The 24,901-nt window shown below is 36.9% G+C and overlaps 1 protein-coding gene and 1 pseudogene across 9 annotated transcripts in view; one reads left to right on the forward strand and one right to left on the reverse strand.

Moving 5' to 3' along the window:
• Window positions 1-24,901, forward strand: part of TANC2 (tetratricopeptide repeat, ankyrin repeat and coiled-coil containing 2) — a 306,929-nt gene that overhangs the window by 83,935 nt on the left and 198,093 nt on the right. For all 9 annotated transcript variants that reach the window (XM_037494899.2, XM_037494901.2, XM_054689747.1 and 6 more), the window contains one exon: window positions 10,356-10,427. In XM_037494899.2, the coding sequence (XP_037350796.1) occupies window positions 10,356-10,427 (72 nt within the window). The remainder of the gene's footprint in view (window positions 1-10,355; window positions 10,428-24,901) is intronic.
• On the reverse strand, window positions 10,152-10,250 carry LOC119233107 (U6 spliceosomal RNA; annotated as a pseudogene).

Here is a 24,901-nt window from a genome sequence, read left to right on the forward strand (position 1 = left end):
TCTTTGGCTATTAGTGGAATTTAAATAGAAAATGCAGGATGGATTGCTTAATTCTTTTGTTTTCCCAGTCTCTTAAGATAATGAACTAGGACCCTGTCAGCTTCAAAAGATGACCTATTAGTGTGTTTTTTAAACATTATGATTTCATGGTCAGTGAGGACTGCTTTACTGAGTCCTTTTGATATGACCCTAGTTATACATTGTCTTTGACAGCTTCATTATTGTTAGATATGTTACAGGGCAAGCCCAGGGGGAAGTGGGGTGACCCAAGTTGTGAGTCCTCACCCACACACCCTTAAGAACTCAGAACAAGATCCGAAAGCAGACATTCAGGGAGAAATTTAAAAAAAGGTTTATTTGCATGGGGAGTGAGAAATGGGAAGAAGGAAATGGGGTAGTGAGGGGAGAGAGAAAGGTGGAAGCAGGGGAAGGTGTGCCAGAGGGAGAGGCAGAGAAGGTGTGTGTGTGTGTGTGTGTGTGTGTGTGTGTGTGTGTGTGAGAGAGAGAGAGAGAGAGAAAGGAACTATGATGACTCAGTGTATGATATTTCCTACCAGCAGTGCCACCTGAGCTGAGACACCAGGTTGCAAGTGGAAGCTGGGAAAGTAGGCCATTAATTTTATAGTTCCCAGCAGCCCCTATTTAGGAAATTGGGTTCATGACATGCTGGGATTTGTAGTTCATGGCTCTTGAACTCTTGTTGGTATGGAGATGGGGGCAAAATCTGTAAGACTTCAGAGGGTAGAGTTTGTTCAGGACACCATTCACTGGCTCAGAGTTTGCTTACTATTCCTCCAGTAGATTTGTCAAGATGTTCTAGGTTCGTCTTTGCTACATCAGCCAGTTTTTGTTTTTTAAAAAGTACTGATTTCTTTTCACAGAGAATTGCATTTCAAGATCAGTCTAGGCGCTGAGGATGGTCATTATTGCTACTGGATAAGTCAGTGTTTCTAGCTATTTTCAGTAGACAGTGTTAGGATATACCATGTAAGATGGCACAGCTGTTTTAAATGTAGATTGAATATACAGTTTTTACTTAATTCATTTTATATTACTATAGCTATAGTTCCTTTCTTACACATTGAAAAATCTGGTTCTCAAGGATATGCTAGCAGTAGAGTATTCTATAATTGCTCATTTGTTTTATCCCTCTTTATCCATGCGTGGTTTCAGGACATTACCTCTTATCGATTTTGATTACAGCAGTCAGCTCAGATAGGTTAGGTTTTTTTGTTTTGTTTGTGCTTTCTCTGTTCTACCCCCATTTGCTTATTGTTGTACTGTAGCTACACTGTCAGGTCATACAGCCATTATATACTATCATCTCTCCATTTAAAAACCATCATTTAATCTTAATTCTACAAGCAGTTGTGTATTTAGTACTCACCTCCAGGCTTTATTTTGATGTCTTTGTTATATGTATTGATATTACAATGATCCTGACTAATCTGGAAATGGGTGTAATTGAAGTGAAGTGACTTATGCTGTCAATTAAAGCCACTTGTTTATGAGGATATTGATAAACAGGGCACAAGAGGCAAGGATAGATAAAAGGCTAGCTCTGCCAGAGGCCAAGTCCAAAATAAAATTGGCAGGTGACTCTGATAATATACCTCTAAAGCCCTTTAAATATAGGAGCTGAATTAAGCCAGTTTGAGCTTCTTTTATTCTGTGCCCTGGGATCTCTGAAACCTGCTCCAGGACGTGGCACCTGCTGCTGAAGGCTTTGCCAGGAGGAGCAGACCTTCCCTCCCCTGAGAGCTGATGTTGCAAGGGAATCCCCCAACCCAACTGCTGCTGGTGTACTGGTTTCCCAATCCTCACCTTAATGATTCCATCCCCCACCCTTTTCCTGCAGACTGAATCGTATGCTTATATTATTGTAATGCGGATTTCTCCCAATCTGTCATATCGTAATTACATATGACTGAGTTGTCATCACTGAAACCTTTCCACCAAGGTGGAAGTTAGCAAGATGAGCTCTCCATTGCATATTACAGTCTCTTTAGTCACTCAGTTACCTAATGTTTGTTCTCTGAGCTAGGAAGAGCCTTATAGGAACAATTTCTGTGAATTCTCACATACTTGAAAACAGTTGGTCTTTACTATTTATTTTTATTTTTATGTTTTTATGTTTTATGTTTATCTCATCTATTCTGTTTTCTGTTATTTTACTTATAAATCATGTGATGTTTTGTTTAAATACCCAAGGATATTTCCCTTTATTTTTAAAGTCCAGCGTTTTTAGTTGAAAATGTTTTGGTATAGCAATCCAAGTTGATTATTTAAAGTACTGGGGTGCTCTTGCATCTGCAGTTTTATATGTGTGTGTGTGTGTGTGTGTCTGTGTGTGTGTGCATGTGTGCATACTCATATATATTACATATATACATATGTTTTGTTTCTGGAAAGCTTTCTTGAATTATTTTTTTTAGTATTTGTTTTTCTTTTTATAGGGACCCCTGCTTTTAATTTTTATTCTGGGTTTTCTTTGCCTGTCTGATGTTTATCACCTTACAAATCCTTTTTAATTTTTAAAAAATTTATTAGGGCCTCCCCGGTGGCGCAGCGGTTGAGCGCTGGGTTGCGAAGCTGCCCGCAGCCTCTGCAGCGCCGGTTCGATCCCCGGCTGCTCTCCGGCCACCCGAGGAGGGTCCCACATGGCGCGCAGACCTCTCCTGCCACCCGCTGCTCCCCTCAGCAGTGTACTTCGGTCCTTCTTCCTGCTCTGCTCCCCGCTCTGGCTCTGGTGAATTCTCTCACCCTCCCGCGCTTCTGACTGTACCCAGTGCATGTATAAACAAACAAACAAACAAATAAATAAATAAAACATGCCTCTATTAAAAAAAATAAAAATTTATTAGATTTTCATCCTTTTTACCTTCTGTTTCTTTTAAGATATTTTGTTAAGTTTATTTGCTCATGCTTCTTCTGTTTTACTATTCATTACTGAAATGAATGAAATGATTTTTTGTTTTCTAAATTTTTCCTGATTTCTAATTTCTAAGTTTTTCTTATTTTGATTTTTTTTCCTTTTTCATGTATTATGCGATTTTGTTAAAAAATTTAACTCTCTGAAATTGTGCAGTCCAGTTTTGAGTGTCTTTTCCTTTTTAGTAAGCCTTTCTATGGTTCTTTCATTAAATGTAGGGGTAGTAGGAGGCTTTTTACTCTCTTTTTCCTTCTGTTTGTAATTTTGTTATAGAGCAACCCCGATATTAAACGGGTTCCTGGCTGTGGGTCCTCACCCGCGCGCTTTAAAGGGACTTATGAATACTCTACTACAGACACACACAAAAGGGTTAATAAAAGGTTTATTTACAAGAGAAAAGGAAATAAGGAAAATGTACAACTCAGGGAGAAAATAGGGAAATAAAGTCTTTAATGCGTCCTACCCAATCCCACGACCTGGAAACCCAAAGTCACTCTCTGAGCTGGCCGGACGCTGCTAGCTGGTGGAGAGCCAAAATGGGGGATCCCCAAAGCCCACGTGTCTGCCTTTTGTATCCACCTGGCTGCTTAACCCCACCCTCAGGTCCCAGCCACCTTCCCTTTGGTGGTGATGGGATTTGGAGTTCCCAGTGTCTTTGGCTTTAACCTGGGGTGGGGGTGGAGTCCACAAAGCCTATATGGAATTTGCTTTGGGACATCCTTTTCCCCCTAACAATTTGACTGTGATACTTTCCTGGTGGTCATTTTTGTTTGAAAGTAGTTTTCCAAAGGATTTGTAAGGAGGCATGATTCATGATCCCTTTTCTAACCCCATGGAGCTTCCTCTTTTTTTTGTTGTTGCTGTTGTTAAGTTTTAAAAAAACAGCATAGCCTTTTTTTTTTTTTTGATTTATTTATTTATGCATACAAGAACTGGGGTATAGGCCAGATATGCAGGAGGGTGAGAGGATTCACCAGAGACAGAGCAGGGAACAGAACAGGAAGATAGACTGAAGTACACTGCTGAGGGGAGCAATGGGTGAGACAGGAGAGGTCTGCTGCACTATGTGGGTAGCTCCCCTGCCGGGATCAAACCCTTGCTGCAGAGGCTGAGGACAGCTTCACAGCACTGTGCTCAACCACCTGCACCCCCAGGGAGGCCCAGCATAGCTTGCTTTCTAAGATTTCTTGGCCTGGATCCCCTCTTCTACTTTACTTTAGGCCTTTTCTTTATCCCAGTTGTCCCCATTCTGCCTTATTTTTATTTCGTTTTTAGCACTTTGTTTTTGGCATGCAGTCCTGACTTGGTCAGCTAGTTTCAAGAGCACATGTTAGCTAAACTGTAGGAGGACTCCCTGAACTCACTGCTTCAAGCCCCATGAGCTCATTCATTATTAGAATCGACAGGCCCCTTCCCTTGTCAGCTGCTGTTTGCAACTCCAGCTTTCTAGTGAGCTGCATATTCTGATGTTTTCCAGTTCTATGGTCTGTCACCCACCTTGCTTCCCTCTGTTTTGTCTCATAAAGATGACCATCACTCTCTGTGTGTGTCGTTGTAGGGTTTTTTTTTTTTAAATTTGTTTTTAGTTAACCTATTCATTTGTATTTTCAGCTTTGTGAAGATATTTTGTTATCCAGTGGTTTTGCAATTCTTGCTCACGAGTAAGTGCCTTGCTAGATCTAAGTGCTCTGATGCTTTTTATGTAGGAATTTGAGAAGATCCAAAAACCATTCGTCTGCTGCCCCTGTCTTCTCAGAATTGTCTTCATACTTTGTTGATATCCCAAAGTTTTAAACTAAAATCTGTCTTATTGTCTGATTGTTTTGTTTAAAACCTTTGGACTCTTTTCTACATTCTAAATAGCTAAAGCACCTATAATCCTCATTATATAAGGACAGGTATTGCTAATGCCAACGCTGGAAAACTACATGAATGAGTCATATCATTAACTCAGAAAGTCTAATAGAAAAAAAATTAATTTAGTTCCACTTAATTTGGGAGGAATAAAAGAAAATTACAGTCTTTATAATAAAAATAGTGTGAGACATTTATATAATTATCTCATTGTGGAGACTCAAAATTACTTTGAAAGTTTTTCTTGGTCTCTTAAGCCTTGCCTAATATTGATACATGAGCACTCTGCTTCTCTTATTATATGATAAACTCCCAGTAGACAAAACATTGTGTTTACAATCCTTTCATATATTCTGTCCCTATTTTTAAATATATTACTTTTTAGATGGTTGGAAGACAAAAATTATAACTGTTGGATATTATTGTTTTGAACAATCCGTTAATCTGTTTATCCTGTTTATGATAACACACCGTATTTTATGCAGTGATAGATGTAGTGCAGTGTTGTTTGAAGAAATAATTTCCTGAAGGGGGAAGTTAGCAACATGCTGAAAGTATCAAGTCAAGGCAGTGCTGTAGGAAGAAACTAGCATTTATCTGGAAACAAAACAACATTTGTTATTACTTAAGAAAAGGAAAGTGATGCTTGGTGGGTGCAGTATCTGAGCAAGACAGTAAGCTGACCTCTGCTTTTCATGTATCTTTTTGGACTACAGGAAAACATGGATTTCAAGGATTGGCAGATGTGTAGATATGGGAGTTGAGGGACTTGGTGCTGCTTTGTTGGGGAGGCTTGGTCACTGGGTAAGGTAGTCATTCATTGGCTGATATTCAGAAGCTTGGTCTCTGAAGCAAGTTATCTTTGATTTATTAAGGGCTTAAAACCTGCTTTTGATGGTTACTGTTTATGGCTGCAAGACAGTCAGTTTTAAGTATAAGGATACTCTTCATTCTCGTCATTTACAAAGAATAGATGAGGTCTGAATGGAAAATGACAAAATAGTTCTTGGCCTCTGAAAGCTGGGCAGATGTGATTGATCTTGTTAATTGTTTAGGGACCAATGATTATAAGCTCAAATGTTTCATCATTAAATTCAGGGTAGCCAGCATTTAACAGTTATTTTGGGTACAGAAATATATCCAAAGGTGAATAAAATTTGCTGCATTATATGACTGACTTACGTTTTCACACAAAACTAAAATTCTTATTTATATTAAATTAGTTTTAATTAGGTGTTATTGGTCTAGAGAATATATAGCTTTTGGCAGATAAAACCATAGCTATAAAGATTATAATTTGACTGACTTGATATTTGTCCTTTTTTATACTTTATTTCTTTTCTATGTAACAACAGTTTATAGTTTTAGCAGGTAAGGTGTTCCCCATATTTTATTTAAAATTATTTATTCAGTAAGTATTCATAAAGCACTGTCTTTATTGTTTGGTTTTGGTCTGTACACAACAGTGACCAGATGTACGTGGTTCCTGTCCTCACGGAACATCTGATTTAGTTGGGAGGTGGGAGATTAGAAACAGAGTCCTCAGAAATTATTTATAGAGTGTTATGACAGACCCCCTGAGGTTGGAAGGTCGAGGCTGCGGGAGGACCCCCAGGAAGGTCTTCTCACCTGGTTGATTTGAGGGTTCAGACAAGCCTTTGTGGAAGAGGGGCATTTGAGCTGAGCCTTAGGGAATAAGTGGGAGAAAGGGTACTCTAGGTAAAGAGGAAACGATGGATAGCAGTACAGAGGCAAGTCAGCATGGTGTATTTGGAAATTGCGATTATGTTGCTGGTGTTGGAATATAAATAAAACATTTTTGAAAGTCTTATTCAAGACCTAAGAGAGGAGAGATGAGGGTAGAAGTCTGAATAGGAATCAGATTCTGATGGATGTTATATGCTGTGTTAAGGGCCTTTTTGCTACCTATGAAACCCTGGCCCAGAAGCAGGTATTGGGTTCCCCACAAATGTGCGGTGCATGACCCATTTTTTAACCCACTAAATGCGAGTGTCACCCTGCCAGTTGTGACAGTCCCAAATGTCTCCAGACATTCCCCAAAGTCTCCAGTTTGCCTTGATTGAAAACCACTGATTTTGAGATTATAAAATACTGTAACATATTTTAGCCTCACAGCAATCATAGATAAACGCGCTGAGGCTCAAAAAAAAACTCAAATAAGAGCAGCTGGTATGAACTAAAGGTCAGGTCTTGTCATGCCCTGAACACAACGGTATGTATTCCCACTCCTTTCCTAGTAACCTTGAAATCTAAAAGCACATTTGATGTTCTAAAAAGTTTGTCCTTTTATTATCACAATTACATTATTTCAGATTACTTTTAGCAGTTTGGTGATACCAGTCTCAGGTGCTTTGGCGTTTATAGGTTTCGTTGTGTTTTATTCATAAAAACTTCATATATGTAATTTGCAACTGAATAAAAGCAACAGCTCATCCACAGACAGCTGTCATAGTCTTTCATTCTGCCTGCACTTTTCTTTTGTGTCATGCCATATTGTTTTCATTCTGTATTTGAAGAAAGTGAATTCCCAGAAAATCTTGGTGTTGCTGCTGTTATTTCCTCATCCTCCCCCACCCCATTGGAATGTTTGTATAAAAGTAATTTTCTGCAGAATTTTTTTAATGAATGTTCAAAATCCAGTTTTGGTTTCAAGCCTTGGTATCAAATTCACACTGTACCAATGGTACACACATTCATTTTCCCATGAAAATGGAGATGGCATTAATCTATAATTTATATGTTGTGACTTTCAAAGATGTTTTACTTAGGGTATTTATATAATCTTCTTCACTGTTTATGTGGAGCTAATGTGCCTAATACTATATTTTTGAGCCCTGCAACAACCATGAAACATTAAAGAAAAAAACTGTCTTCCGAATTACATCATGTGCTTTTAGTCCCCCCTCCAATGCTTTTCTTGGTCACAGGGAAGATTGAGGATGTAATATGTAATTAAGCAATGGAGCCTTCTGTTTCTTCAAGGTGGTTTTGGGAATTCTTAAATATTACTCTCAAAAAGTCACCTAAGGCAGCCCAAAGGAAAAAAAAAAAATCATCATCCCCATGCTGCATTAAACTCTCGGTGGCCCATAGAGTAGATTAGACTTCATTTGCAAAGCCGCCTTATCTTCCCTGGCCTTGCCTTAATTCAAGTCCCTTTTCATGGGGATTGCTTTAATTAGCCTTTTATCAGATCTGCCTGCTCCTAGCTCGGGGCTTGGCGAACTCTTTCCTATCCCACTCCCTGTTTTTAGAGTAAGACACATGAAGAATGGTTCTTATATTTCTACATGGTTGACAGTAACTAGGAGAATGTTTTGTGACATGTGAAAATTATAGATAACTCAATTAACTCAATTTCAGTGTCCATGATTAAAGTTTTATTGTAGTAGAACCTCAGGTATTCATTCAGCCAGGATTGAAAACCACCAGTGTCGTGTTTCTTTATTCTATTATAACCACCCCCCCCCATTACTTCAAGGGCTGTCTTTTCAAAATGTAAGCTGTTCTAGGCAAATATGTTTAAAGATTTCTCAAAAATCACGAACAGTTCAATGAGGGTGCCTACTTGTTTTTTATGTTGTCAGTTCTGTGACAGCCTATGTGGCTTACCCTTGTGCCTTGCCACAGGTGAGCTGAAAATATGTCCCCCTCAAGTGCTGGGTTTGTTGAGAGTAATTCATATGTCATTGTAATGGGCATTGACCTTTTCACTAAAAATAGAAAACATATCATGTTTTCACGCTGTAAACACTTAGAAAGAATTAGCTTGCTTTCTTTTCTTGTAAAGGTAGCATTCTTCTTAAATGCCCCCGTAAAGCAAATACACTTAAATTCACAGTGACAGGTTTCACAGAGTGGTGAGGAATGGATGTAAAATTTGTGCTCTAGTTACCCAAGCATGGCAATGCAGAATCTGAAGTCCTAATTTTATTCCTAGTACTGAATGTCTTAAATGATGGTGTGTACTGGTAAGGAGCGGTGAAATAGGCCCGCAGCGGGAAGCTTGCCTGAGTGTAGTGGAGTCCGGGAGCTCACAGTGAGGCCACTGGGACAAAAAAACTATGACTGCCTGTCCACTTTGAGTATCTTTTTTTTTTTTTTAAGGTCAGTTTATTTTTATTTTTTTAGATTTATTTATTTATTTATACAAGCACTGGGTACAGTCAGAAGTGCGGGAGGGTGAGAGAATTCACCAGAGCCAGAGCGGAGAGCAGAGCAGGCAGGACTGAAGTACACTGCTGAGGGGAGCAATGGGTGTGGCAGGAGAGGTCTGCGTGCCATGTGGGACCCTCGCTGGGGGATCGAACGGGAGAGGCTGCGGGCAGCTTTGCAGCCCAGCACTCAACCGCTGTGCCACCGGGGAGGCCCCAAGTATCTTTTTATATAGTAAGTTACTTTATGTATCTGGGTAAGCTATAGAGCTTTAGTGTTTTATTAAATTGCTGTGGTCACACTGAACTTCAAAGATATGAATGTTTTCTGCCAAAATATTTGTGTCATCAGTGTATATTTGAATTTGGCTACATACTACTTGTTAGGTTAGTAGAACTAAGCAAAATATTAAACGATATTGCATATGCTTTGCAATCATATGCTCATACATATGTGTTTAAATATTGCTAAGCCTTTGTCGCACAGGAGAGGGCCAGAGTCCGTGTTAAACCTGCTTGAAGCCACTATTTCTTTTCACTAGCAAGTTAAAAGGCAGACAAGTGGTTGTATAAAAAGAACAATGGAAATTTTGATATTTTAACCCATTTTTAATCCAACTGAACTCAAAAATAATTTTAGGTACAGACCACTATATTAAAGCTTTAACTGTCATCTTGTTTGAAATCTTAGGTATGCTTTCTATGTCTGTTTCTCAATTCATTGGTTTCCCTTTTACTCTTTCTCTTTTGATGGCTATTTTTCTGTGTGTCTGTGTATGTGTGTGTATATACATATATATATAAAACAATGAGAATTATTTATATAAATTCAAACACATGGAAGTTTTTCTTAAATCATGAGTATACTTTATTGCTTATTTCTTAAAATGAAAATCTATGTACAATGAAATGAATTTGTTTCCATGTGTTTTTCAAAATTATGGTAAAGAAACTCAGTAATTTTTTTATTTTTATCTCATCTAAACACATGTACTTTTTTTGGCTGGATACAGTATGCATTATTAATGGTACATGACAAGGTGTAGGGTTCCCTAAATACCTCTGTTCTCCATGGGGACTGGGGTGAAGACTGTTGAGGTCAGCAGCTACTCAGTGTGTTGGGTGAGTGAGAGAATGACTCCCCAGCAACTCAGGGCCTCTCTCTTCCTCCACTGCTCTTGCTGGAGGTGAAAAATATGGAATACTTTCACAAATTTGTGTATTTTCCTTGTGCAAGGGCCATGCTAATCTGTGTCATCCCACTGTTAGTATATATGCTGCCAAAGCAAGTACTAACTGTAATTTTTATTACAGCAAAACATACAGCCCTGTGAATTATGTGACATACTTTAGACAAATAAGCTTAGTGTATCCCTTTTTCTAATTTTATGCAGATGGAGGGAGTGAGGAACCATCAGATCGAAGACAGTCAAGTGTAGACTCTCGCCAAGGCCGCTCTGGGCAAGGTAAGTTTTCATCAGATTTATCATTAAACCTTAGAAATGGTATCAACTATTCCTTTTGTATACTGATTCTTAGTCCTGGAATTTTCTCTGGGTCTAATTTAGATATTCTGGTTTCTCATTTACCGGCTTTAAATGTTATTTTTTTTTTTAAAGTTCTACATGATACCATAAATTCAAGATTAAGAAAATGAAAAATGATATCATGTCATTTTGAAGTTTTAAGTAATTTTGAGGCATTGTAATATATGTTCAGATGTCACTTTTTTTTTAACCAAAAGTGAATTTCTGACAATAATGTTCATTGGAGTATCATTCCACAGATTTATAAAATCTTCATCAATACAGTATTTGTTTTTTTAACTCTTACAAAAAATTGTTTTATTTATAATCACTGCCTTAAATTAGGATCTTATTCCTTATTTTCCTTTTCTACTTTCAATTTTTGTAGTTTATTGACTAATTTTGACTAATTTTTTGAAGTGGCAACTTCCGGAGTAGGTACATATACTGTGTATTAGTGAAGTCTTCATATAGGCCTTCTTTAGCTAACTTATTTAATACTGCACAGCTGGCACTCTTTTTCCTCATTTTTTGTCTTTGATTCATTTTATTTTCTCTGTCCAAAACTAGAACGAATGTTTCATGATAAAAAAGATTTTTGCTTATTACTGGATTCCCAGGGCCAATAATAATAACAAATACAGGAGTATTCAAATTACCTATTTCTTGTTGAGTCACCTTTTAAGGTACGTAGGCCCTGTGCCGATGTCACTTCTTGCATTCCCGATGTTAGTAATTTGAGTGTTCTTTTTCATCCTGATCATTCTGGATATATTATTGATATCACAGAATCAGTTTCAGAATTTACTCATTTTCCATATTGCACTCCTATTTTCTATTTCATTAATTTCTGCTTTGCACTTTATTATTTCTTCTGCCTATACTGGGTTTAATTTTCTCTTGTTCTACTTTTTCAAGGTAGAAACTGAAGTGATTGACATTGGAACTTTCTTTTCTAATACATGGATTTTAGTGCTGTAAATGTCCCTCTGTGTTTTGTTTTAGCTGTATTTCACAGATTTTAATGAATAATGTTTCATGTTTATATAATTTGAAATGTTGTCAAATTCCCTTTTGATGTTTTTTTTTTTTGACCCATTTTTTAAAACAATCTGTTGATGTACTTTCCAAACATTTGAGAATTTTCCAGATATTAACCTCTTGTTGATTCTTAATTTAGTTTAATTATGGGCAGGGAGCACACTTTCTATGAGTTGAATCGCTTTTTATTGAGAGTTGTTTTATGGCTCAGGAAATGATCCATGGTGAGGTTCCCTGTACACATGAGTATGTACTATGCTGTTTGGGGATGGAAGGTTTAATAAATGTTAAGTCTGACAAAAATGATTGATGGTGTTTTTCAGTCTTTACATCCTTGCTGATTTTCTGTTTGCTTGCTCTGTCGGTTATTAGGAGCGAAATATTGAAATCTCTGACTGTAAGTGTGGTTTTATATATTTCTCCTCATAGTTCTATCACATTCCTCATACTACTTTTCCTCTGGTTGAACATGATTCCCCTCCCTCAGAACTTTATGAAACCCCTTAGCTACAATACCCACAGTAAAAATAGGCTTCCTTGGGGGCAGAGCTGTAAGAGAAGGTGAAAAGAAAAAAAGCCAGGGGATTTCCCCCACTCTCTCAGTGCTCTCCAGCCTGCAGTCTGCTCCTCCCCAGCCCTCTTATGGCCTCTAACGAGGGGGTAGGGGGTGCTTCTCTTATACCTTTCTGTTGGTCTCTGACGTGCCCTTCTAGGATTTGGATTTCCTTTGAGTTCATATTGGGAGTTTGGAGATACAGAAAACAATAGAATTGTTGTCCTTGAATTTTGGTTTCCTTCCACAGTTTGCCTGGTACTATTTTTTGGAGTCCACAAATTGCTGCTCCATCATTCTTTACAGATTGTTTTATTGAATTTCAGGGATTTTAGTTACATTCTGTTAAAGTAGATTGTGTTTATGGTATCCTAATCCAGAACCAGAGTCCCTCCATTTTGTTATATTTGGTATTTGCCTGTCTGAAGGGATGCTATTCATGTATTTAATAATTAGTCTGCCATCAGTAGTAACCGACCAGAACAGTCTGTTCAGAGCCAGCACCAGCTTCAAGCTCTGATACACCCTGTAGACACGGCCTGCCTGACTGTGGGCGCGATGTCCCTTCCCCAGCAACAGTGGCTGCCATGCAAGGCAGGGGGGTGTGGTGAAGACTTTCCCATCTGTTAGCTTTGGACACGAGAGCTCTAACTACAGCTCCCTGGGCCTCTGTCCTGTCCCTCAGGCACAGTGGACATGCTGTGCAGCATCCCCACACTCACTGCTCTAGCTTCAAGGTTGTGCTACCACCTGTGGGAGACAGGGCAGTCCTGACTAGCCTGAGTCCATGCGCCCCACACTTCGAGCTGCTTGTGTCTCTTGCTTCTGTGCTTAAAAGAGACCCAGAAACATTCTCATCTTTCACAACTATCCTCCTACACATGCTCTGGGCTGTAATTTTCTCAATCTAATTGCATCTGGTTTCTTTCTTCCACAGATTTCTGAACATTTTTCCTCCATTATTGGCTTTTTGTTTTGTTTTGTAACGCTTTAAGAATTTGGTCTTTTTGAAATACAAGTTCTGTCATTTTCACAACACCCATGTTGTGGCCATTTCAGTTCAGCCTACCATGATTCCTTTTCTTTCCTACTACGACAGTCGTGTCCTAACAATTTTTCCATCTGGCCGAACTAGTCTGTCATCCATTTGATAGCTATAGTGCTCTTATTAAAACAAGTCAAATTATATATTTCCCCAAGCTGGAAAAAAAATTCCTCAGTGACTTCCGGCACCTTCAGCATGAACTCTGAAGTCTGTCATTCCCTACGTGAAACTACCTGGGTTGCTTGGTATCCCCCTGTGCTGCCTCGCTGTCACTTTGTTTCATCAGTGCTGCACCCTTGTTTAATTAAAGACGGCAAGAGTGTCTTCTTTGTAAGTCCTGTCCACTTGCTTTTTCTTGAAAAAAGCAATAAAGATCTCTACTTATGTCAAAGAGGCCTTCTCCCGACCCCTTTACCCAAAACCAAGTGTAACCTGCAGAGTACTCATCTCTGCCTGACATTAATTATTTTATGTGTTTATTGACTTCTTTATTGTTATTTCAACTACAAGGAAATGGGTTTTATTTGAGCAGGAATATCTTGTTCAGCCTCTAGCCAAGACATTTGCATATAAAATGCTTCAGTATTTGTGGAATGAAAGAATGGATGAGTAAGTATCTTGCCCTTACCGTGCTTAGGAAATAACCTGGCTATGCCCAGGCCACCCTGGGCTCTGGTCCTTCTGCTCTACAGTAACAGGGAAAGGAAAGCAGTGCGAGGAATTTGTTGACTGTACAGGACTTGTTAGACCATCATCTATTTATTGATTTATGAAATGGGGTTCTTAAAATATGATAGTAAAACTGATTATGCTAGCTTAATCCTAGAATAGACTTCCAAGGTTAGGTGGTTATTTTCTGCTTTTTAATATAGCGTGTAGTTTCATTATAACGTTGTAAAAGAAGAATCCCAGCAGATGGACTAAACAAACAATGTTATTCAAGGACCTGATTTTGTATACCTTGATTCACTTAAAGTCACAGTTCCCAAGAACCTATCAGTGATGTCAAGTGACTTAATGCAGTGTATGTAATTGGGTTATATTATTTACTGTATTGGGTTTTATTTGTCTGTTGGACCTCTGTGTTTTCTAGTAATCTGGGAGTTCATTAACACTAGTACCTTTGCATCTAGCACAGTGCCAGTGCATTGCCTTTAGGCAATCAGATTAATGAAGGAAGGGCTTCAATGCTAGGAATAATGGTTTTGTTTTTCAGGAATCGTGGGTTTCTTCATCACAATATTTTGTTGTTGTTATATTTTGTTGTTGTTATAGCTTCATTTTCTGCATCAAGTAATTTTTCATTAGAGTTTATCTATACATAAACTGAACTTATTTGGTTCTATATGAAATAAGTGCATGAACCAATGTTTTAGGACTGAAGTCTAATTTTGATTTACTTTTGCAAAGGTAGCATTTTGCTGGCATTAACTGTGACATGCAGAATTTGTATTGGTGTAATAGTGCCCATGGCCAGTTCTTGCTGGAAGACTGAGAATAAGTATACAGTGTTTGGCTTTACATGATTCCCATTACTTGTAGCCAACTTCATTTGATTGCTTCATGCTGGTGTGTCTCTAGTAATAATGTGCTAAATTGTCAAATATGCTGTGCTTTGATTCTTTTTCTTTTCTTACAAATTTGTAAAAGATTTAGTTGAAATGCGATGTTCACACTCTTGAAACACATACAAAATATTTTCCAGTCTGGTATGTTACAAAGATATCTTTATTAAACCAAGTTTTTTGTTCATATAGAATGATAAGGAAAATTATTTCAATATTTAGTGTGACATTTCTTGTTCTCAGTGTTACCGTGTGTGTGTGTGGTGTAGTGGTGTCATTAGGCTACAGGACTATTTTGTTTTAGTAATTTATCATTCTGATTAACAAAAGCATTTAGCTTTCAATATAGACAGAAGAGTAGTCAGTATAGATTCCTGTAGGAATAAAGGAAATAACCTCAACATTTGATACTACTTAAGTTCTGAGTTCTAAGATCAGGTGCTTTCACCTAACCCTCATTTTTCAGGATAATACTGTGAGGAAGGTATTATTTTCAGTAGGAAAATACTTCAGTCTTTGTACTGATCTATACCAAAAGTTTCAAGTCAGCCTGTTGGTAGCTTGTGTTTACAACCTTTACATTCTAATATTTGAAATATAAATTTGTTTGTTGGTGATTGGGTGGCATTATCTTTGGAAGAAAAGATCTGGACCTTATGATAAATCCCTCTGAAATCTCTTTATATCTAGTCCTGTATTTCTTAAGAGATTTCATTTATGTTGTTGATTGTTCTTGGTAGGACATAATATTTCTGTACAATTAAACTTGGCCCTCTAGCTGATAATTTATTGCCTTGGGGTGCTAAGAGTGTGCCACAATGTGTTTATATATTTAGCTATCCTTTGTATTTTTAACATGTTAGAATGATTTTATTAATGTTTAAAATTTGCTTTTTCTAAACATAGCAGACATTTAAAAGGGATATGATGGCTTCTCTTCTTCTACTCCCCTAAAGTAACCAACATTTGCTACATTTAGCAACCTTCTCTGGTTTTCCCTTGAGCTCATACTGGCAAATGCAAGGGTATGTGTGTATGTGTATGTATGTGTGAGTTAGAAGTTTTTTTTTTTTTTTAAATAAAATGCAGCTTTAGCCCTGTTCTCCACCAGTTTACAATTGTAGCACAGCTATCTCTCCAGAAACATAATGAAATTCTAATTTCTTAAAATCTGTGTAATGGTTCATAGCATGAGTAACTTAGGACGATTCCACCATTTCCTCATCTGTGAGAGTTTATATTTGCAATTGTAAATAAGTTACTCAGAATAACATCTTAGTGATCTCTTGGAATATTCATGAAGTCTTGGAATATTCAGCTCTAGTACATTTTCTGTCACAACATATTAAGGAGCCTCCTTAGCTTCACATCCCTTGGCCTGGTTAACACTAGGGGCCTTGTGGAAGCCACTCCTTGCTTAGCCACACCTCTGGAAGGAAAGGCCTGAAAGTATGGCAACTAAAAAGATTGGGAAAGATGTTGGACAGCTAGAAATATAGTTATTTACACTATTTTTGTCTAAATTTTTCTGGCAAGAGATAAAAACTATAAAAAGCTTTTTGGAAAACTTTCTAACTTTTAATGAAGGGTCACAAACAGCTAGATAACAGTGGATGAGGAGGGAGCCTATTAGTAATACTGGGGGTAAAATTACTATTGAGTAAATGCATTTGAATTTTGCTGTTTGAGGAGCAGATTGAAGAGCAGGTTCCCACAAGGGGGCAGACTAAGACAACCTGGAAATCTTTACACTATAAATAATATTAATTTTAAATTGATTTATTAAGAAAAAAGGAGAAATTACCAGGACCAGAAGTGAGTAGAAAGATAACTTGCTGACCATCCCATGAATGGTGCCCAATTTGGGGTACCTCTTCCTTAGTGGGGGCTGTTGGCAGGTTGGACACTCAACTCAGGCCACGGTCAGTTTGACCTTGATGAATGGAAGTTCATAGTGCCGAGCCCACATACAAACTCCATCCCTGCTACCATGTTAGTAAGTCCATAGCGTAAGGATAGGGTGACCAGGTACAGCGACTGAATAAGTCCCCCAGACAGGTCACATTGTCCGCTGTGTGATTAAGTTCACCTTCCTTATAAAGTTTGCTCTTTAGTAAGTATTCGTAAGGAAAACAAATTGTTTCATATTCTGTGTCCTTTCAAAGAGGTCTATTCATATATCTCATCTTGTTACCAGTTTTCTAATAATTTTCTCCATATACCTGAATATCTTGTGAAACCAGTAAGCACGGTCCGCATGAGTCAGTATAGAATAACTCTGTCACCTCTCTTTCCAGGTAAAATAAACAGCAAGTTGTCCTGTTCAGGTTTTCCTACTGCAAGATTTCTCTGCATCACTTTTCCTCAGGACTAACCCAGAATGGGGCTTGGTGTTGGTGTCGTCTGCATATTTCCGTGCAGAGCTATTAGTGAACAAGCCTGGTTTTCTCCTTTGGTGAAATGGCCATAGATAGGTCTCCATGAGATCATACACAGCCAGACAGAGAAAAGATGCAGTCAAACAGGAGTAGGAACTATGGGCCACTTGCTCATGCAAAATATGTTTTCAGGACCTGCTCAGACCTGCACTTGTGCACACTTCTTTTTGATGAAGTGCTGCACCCAGCCATATTGCTTTATTGGTGCAACAAAATCCAGTTCATGATGGGCTGCCCAGTTCATGTGATAACATGGTGTCCCACGGTCAGGCATTCCCTCTAAGGCCCTGTGGTAAGGCAGATACTGTTTTCAAAACATAGGAGTTATTTGCACAGGATGGTGTGTCTTTTTCACAAAATACTATAGTTGTATCCTAAGAGTCACCTATAATTCTGCAGTGAGCACCATATAAGATCCCTGTCTGCCACAGATACTCAAAGCAACTTTGGATGACATTAGATTACATGGCCCAAGTGGCAAAATGGCACTCACACAGCCTGTATTTATTACACAGGCTTCTGTTATCCTGGGCCTCTCTCACTCCAGCTGTCCATTAGTAAATGTCTTTTCATCTGTTTAGGTCTTCTTTTGACAGAGTTTGTATTCTTCCTCATATAGATCTTGTATATGTGTTGTTAGAATGACACGTAAATATTTTGCTTAGTAACTAATGTAAATGATAATATGCTTTTAATTTCCAATTCCACTTGTTCATTGCTGATATACAAGCAAACAATTGACTTCTGTGTATCAGCCTTGCATCCTGAAACCTTGCTGTAATTGTTATTAGTTCTAGGAGTTTTTGTTGATTTTGCACACAGACAGTCATGTCATCTGCAAACTGTTGTTTTTCTCTTTCCAATCAGTGTACCTTTTATTGCCTTTTTTTACCGCTTGATCCAGGACTTCCAGTAGGACACTGATTGACACCGGTGTCGTGTTCCAGATCTTAGCAGAAAAGCTGTAAGCTTCTCACCATTATGTATGTTAGCTGTGGGATTTTTTATAGTTACTCTTTGTAAAGTTAAAGAAGTTCCCTTCTATTACTAGTTTATTGAGATTTTTTTTTAATCTTAAAATTCAGGATTTGCTAGAGCAAATGGATTTTGTGAAATGGTTTTTCTGTATCTATTGATAGGATCATAAAAAGATGATGAGCTGTTGCCCATCCTCCCCAATGATCTGCCAGTATTGCCTGTGAGTGCTTTCGTGTCCATTGTCTCTAGGTTACCAAATTTGTAAGCATGGAGTTGTTCAGAATTCACTTTATCATCCTTTTAATGTCCATAGGATCTATATTGATGTCCCCCTTTTTAATTTCTGTGTTAGTTTGCATCTTCTCTCTCTTTTTCTTCTAACAAAGAAAGTAACAGTTTTATTGATCTTCTCAAAGAACTAGCCTTTTGTTTTGTAGTTTTTTCTGTATTGATTTCCTGGTTTTATTTTCTTGATTTCTATAATTTTATTTCTTCTTCTGATTACTCTTCCCTTAATTTTCTGTTCTTTTTCTAGTTCTCTAAGGTAAAAGCTTGTATGATTGATTTAGATCTTTTCTAATATGCACATAAGGAAATGCACTCAATTCTGTAAGTTTCCCTCTAAGCACTGTTTTCACTGTGTTCCACACATTTTCATAAATTGTGCTTTCATTTTCATTTAGTTCTAAATATTTTTAAATTTCTCAAGGCTTTCTTATTGATCCATGTGTTATTTTAAAGGTGTGTTGTTTAATGTCCAATTTGGGGATTTTCCTAGCTAACTTTCTGTTACTGATTTCTAATTTAATTCTGTTGTGGTCCAAGAGCAGACATGTATGATTTCTGTTAAAGTGTTTTGAATAATGTGGTGTGTTTTCAAGAATATGGTCTACCTGATGACTCTTTTTCTGTGAACTTGAAAAGAATGTGTATTCTGCTGTTGTTGGATGCAATAATCTACAGATATCAGTTATATTCAGTTGACTGATGGTGCTGTTGAGTCCTTACTGATTTTCTGCCTGCTGGATATCCATTTCTTATAGAGAGATGTTGACAAGCAAACTATATTATTGGGTAATCTAATTTCTGTGAAGTTTCATTGGTTTTTGCCCCACACATGTGATGTCCTCTTTTTTTAAAGTATTTTATTTTATATAATTCTTACATCATTTTTCATCTTTGCACAATGTATGCATTTTCATTATGGTTATATTCCCCATACAATTGCACCCCCCCCCAATTTTGACTCTAGTCCTTCCTCACCCCGACCCTCCCTCTGCCCCCAGTACATGTGTATCAAAAACTGTGATGTCTTTGACCCTTTTATCATTATATCATGCCCTCCTTGATCCCTAATAACTTTCCTCGCTCTGAAGTATGCTCTGTCTAAAGTTAATATAACTACTCTTGTTTTCTCTTTGTTAGTGTTACCATGGTTCATCATTCTTCGTCCCTTTACTTTTAATCTGTGAGCCAAAGTGTTTTCTGATAACTAACATAGTTGGGTCTTGGTTTTGGTCCATTCTAACAATTTCTGTCATTTATTTGGTGTATTTAGACCATTCATTTTAAAATCATTATTGATATATTTGATTATTGATATATATAATCAATATTGATATTATTGTTAATATCTGTTGTATTTGTTACTGTTTTCCATTTGTTGCCCTTGTTCTTTGTTTCTGTTTTTTGTCTTCCATATCTCTACTTCTGCATTTTTGTGTTTTAAAAAATTTTTATTTGTTGCATATGTGGTTTCAATTGAGCATTTTATATGATTCCATTCTCTTCTTAGTATAGCAATTGTGCTTTTTTTTAAAAAAAAAAAAAACTTAGTGGATGCACTGGAGTTTGTAATATATATTTGTAAGTAATTTAAGCCCACTTTCTAATAATGCTATACCACTTCACAGTATTTTATATAACAACAAAATATTCCTCATTTCCGCTCCTGACTCATATCATTGCTGCCATTCATAATTCAGTACATTGTTGTTACTACTACAATTTTGAACAAACTTATCTGTTGTCAATTAAGCATAAGAAAAAAATAAAAGCTTTAATTTTACCTTTACTTATTTTCTGATTATTTTCATCCTTATATAGTTTCTTACCTGTATCAGCTCCCTTCTCTCTAAATCTTTTCATTACATTCCTTGCAAGGCAGGTCTACTGGCAGTAAACTCCTTCACTTTAATGTCTGTCTTAGAAAAATCTTTATTTTCTCCTTCAATTTTCAAGTATAATTTCACAGGGCACAAAATTCTAGATTGGTTTCCCTATATGCCCCATCTTTATCTAATCTGGTTTTCCATCCATTTATTGCATTTTTAATTTCATAATTTCAGTTCATTGTTATTATATAGAAAAATACTTAAGTCTTCTATATTGGCTCTAACAAATGAGAGTTAACTCACTCATTTTCTTCTACCAGAATTTCTTCCTAAAGATGCTTTGGAATTTTCTGCATGGGGAGCCTTGCTCCCTGACTACATGATCCTCCTAGTTATGCTTGTTCTATTTCCTGTCTAATAAATGGACTTATTTTGAAACTATTACAAATTTGCAAAGTGATATAAGTCTTGAGTTAAATGATATTTGGACTACTTCAGGCCAAACTCCTTTGTTTCTGAAATATGTGAAAGCCCTTTGACTTTAGGAGCTAGTTTATCACCATGCTGTGTTCTGTTTTGCTGTGTGTTGTTTGAAAATAAACTTTTATTGAAGCATAACATTTAAACCAGAAGATTTGCAAATCTTGTTACATTATCACCAAATGAACATATAATGCTGGAGAATTTTTATTTGTTTTATTTGTGGTTATTTATATAACTTGAAAATATAGAAGGCAGTTTTCTAGAATAGGTATTGCCTAAAGAACTTCTTTGAACTTGAACTTTAATATCATCTGGTCTAAGACAGTGATGAAGATGAAAATTTTTACTGAATCACAATTAATCCTAACATTTTTTAGTGTCTATATACTTGTGAGTCTTGTGTTTTCTTAGTTAAGCTTTTGTATATCTAATTATTAGGTGTCCAGAATAACTAGTTTTTTCCTTTGGTCAAATTAGCAGTTTATTTTATTCTGCCTTATTTCTTATATTATCTCAGAAACTTTTATTTGGTTGATTAAAGCAGGAAAAGTGATAGGAAAAGAAACATAGAAAATGAAGATTGAATAATTTGGAATACCATTAGATAATCATCTTACATCCTTGGTAAATTGGAGCCTCAATTTTTCACTTCTTTCCTGTTACAAAATTATGAGAAATGGAGCTTCAGTAGGGAACTTAATGTAGTATATATATGTGTTAATGTTTAATGATGCACACCTGAAACTTACATGATGTTTATTATGACATGTTACTTCAACAGAATAATAATAAAGCAGTGGTAATGGAAAAACTTACATATCCGTTCCCTCTGCTATGCTCCTTTGCATTAGCTCCCACTAAAATGGACCAAATTTATTTCCTTGCCCCACTGATGTCATTCTTGATTCTGTGACTTACTTGGGCCAGTGGAATGTTACTGAACAGAGATCTCAAATATGCTCCTCTGGTTTTTACTCAACTGTGTGCACTTCTGTGGTCTAGCATGAGAAGAGTATGCCCCATGTAGTCACTCCCTTTTGGTGATTAAGCCCAACGGTGAAAACGCATTGGAGTAATTTTGACCGAAGTAGCCCATTCTAGATCGCTGACCTAATGTCAGACTATAAACTCATGGATATAAAAGTCAATGTCATAGATTACTGAAATTTTGCTGGTTGCCCAAGAAAAACTAATATGGTTAAGTTTTGTGCAGAATTACTAGTACTTTACTTTAAACATATATTTTTTAGTTTTTTCTCTATAGCTGTAATGAGTTCAAGCACAATTTATAGGACAGAGAAGATGGAGGGAAATATTTTTAAGCAGAAAAGTAAACTAGGGCATCCAGATTAGACTAATTGCAGTATTATTCCTTAAGGAGTATTATTGAATTCTAAAATTATCAGCTGAGTTTTAACATGGAACATTTCAAGTGAGAAGATGTGCTTCAGTAAACCAAATGCGTTCTTCTAGGTATAGTACATTTTAAAACATCTAATACCACCTTTTATTAACAAAAGGATGCCTCAGGTAAGTAATTGAACTAATGGTATGCCTCTTTGTAAACTTGTAAAATACTTTAATTCCATGTAAGTCAGTCTCAGGTCTATTCACAAAGGCCCAAAGATTGGAAATCTATTATGAGAGAAGAAGACTTGGAAGAATAGATTTAGCAGGTTCAATAGCCATCTGATCATAGTTCCAGAGAGAGAAAAAAGAATAGTTGGAAAAAAGAAATTAGCACAGTAAAAGAAGAACCTACAGAATAGTGAGAAGAAAAAAGTTAAGACGCATCCTGGTAAAAATTCTGAAATCCAATGATAGAAATAAACCCTAGATGTCTGCCAGCAGAAGTTAGGGGGGAAGATAATCTGTACATTGGTAGTAGTAGGAAAAATGGAGAAAACAGGACAGATCTGAAACCCAGGTTGGTAATCTGTGGAGCTGCTATTGCATTTGTTGCAAAGGGACGTGATGGGAAGGAATTAGTGATTTTTAGGCTTCTGATTTGAGTAAATATGTGAGTAGGTACTAAATAGCTACATAATATTGTTGTTGAAGTAAAAATTTAACCATTTTAAAGTAATATTTCAGTGACTTTTGGTACATTTACAGTGTTATGTAACCATCACTGTGCTCTAATCCTTTATCCCAGAATGAACCCCTGTACAAATTAAGCAGTCAGTTCTATTCCTCCTCCTTCCTAGTCCTTGTAAACCACTATTCTACTTTTTTTTTTAAAGATTTATTTTAATTATTTATGCATACAAGAACTGGGGGCCAGGCTAGAGGTGCGGGAGGGTGGGGTGAGAAGATTCACCATAGACAGAGTGGGGAACAGAATAGGCAGATTGACTGAAATACACTGCTGGAGGGAGCAGTGGGCGAGACAGGAGAGGTATGCTGCGCCATGTGGGTAGCTCCCTGGCCAGGGATCAAACTCATGCTGCAGTGCCTGGTGATAGCTTAATAGCTCTGAGACTTTAACCCCTGCGCTACCAGGAAAGCCCCTATTCTTTTTTTCTGAGTTGCCTCTTAACATTTTGTATAAATGTTATCATAAAATATGTGGACTTTTGTGTCTGACTTCACTTAGCATATTTCCAAGATTTATCGTTGCTCTACATGAATCAGGACCCCATTCTTTTTATTGCTAAATAACACTTCATTCTATATATAAACTACATTTTGTTGTCAATGACATTTGCGTTGTTTCTGCTTTTTTCACTTCTATGTACAGTGCTGCTATCAACAGTCATTTTCAGGTTTTTCTTGAAAATCTGTTTTTGCCAGTTTGGGGATGGCTAGGTTATTGGCAATTCTGTGTTTAACTTCTTGAGTATCCACAAGCCATTTCATGCAGCAGCTGTAGTACCTCATATTCCCACCAGCCGTGTATGAGCATTGTGATTTTTCCATGTCCTCACCAGTGCTTTTTTGTTGTCCATTTATTTAAAAAGTTTTTTTTTTTCATAATTTTGGGCTTACAGTTTTACTTCTATATGTCCACATGTTCCACTCACCCTCCACCAAACCACCCATTCCCAGCACCCCCTCTGCCTTGCTTTTCCATCCCCCACCCTCCCCCTTCCTCTAGTGACAATTAAATTCTTTTACAGAGAACTTTGCCTGTGTGTGTTGTCTTCTTTTTTTTTAATCATCCTACTGGGTGTGAGGTATTACCCTTTGTGGCTTTAATTTGCATTTCTGTAATGACTAAATGATGTTGAGTTATTTTCATGTGCTTATTGACCATTTTGTATATCTTCTTTAAAGAAATGTCTATTCAAGGCTTTGCCCATTTTTAAATTGTATCCTTTGTCTTTTTGTTGTTGAATTGTTTTAGACTTTCATCAGATACATGATTTACAGATTTTTTCCCCCCAATCTGAGTAATTTTTGTTCTAGAATCTACAGAAATACTACAGAAAGCAGGCATAAGTGGCCATTAACAAGAGACTAGTTAAATTATAGTACATGATATTCTGCAGCAATTTTTTTTAATGAGTTGGAATTACATATGATGAAACACAATTGTAACATAGTCAGAAGCCTTGAAGAAGACATGTGCTTTGGTCTTACTTCCCACCACATTATCATCATGTCATGTGAAACCATGTTCTTAGTTTTTCAATTCTCCGCTTCCCTCTGCCCCACCAAGCTTTATTGAGATATGACTGACAAATACAAATTGCATACATTTAAAGAATACAACACATTTTAATAAACATATACATTGCAAAATGATTACCACAATCAAACTTATCAAAGATACCATCATACTCATAAAGTTAACCTTTTTTTGTGAGTGTGGTGAGAACTCTTGAGATGTACTCTCACACATGTACTCTCACACATGTACTCTCACACATATTTCAAGAATATGTGGTGCAGAAAATTTTCAGCTTGACACACTTTCCACATATTTATTTTTGCTTTGGTTGCCCATGCATTTGTTTTCAAATCTAAAAGATCATCGCCAAGATCAATTTCAGGTAACTTCTCCCCTGTTTTCTTCTGGGAGTTTTATGGTTTCAGGTCTTAGGTTTAAGTCTTTTACCCTATTTTCAGTTGATTTTTATGTATGATAGAAGATAAGGATCCAGTTTTTATTGTTTTACATGTGTCTATTCAGTTTTCCTACCACTATTGAAGAAATGAATCCTTTCCTCTTTGTGTGTTCTTGTTGATTAGTTG

Source organism: Talpa occidentalis, unplaced genomic scaffold (assembly GCF_014898055.3).
Source record: "Talpa occidentalis isolate TD23 unplaced genomic scaffold, MPIMG_talOcc4v2.1 talOcc4.7, whole genome shotgun sequence".
In the NCBI taxonomy this organism is placed as follows: Eukaryota; Metazoa; Chordata; class Mammalia; order Eulipotyphla; family Talpidae; genus Talpa; species Talpa occidentalis.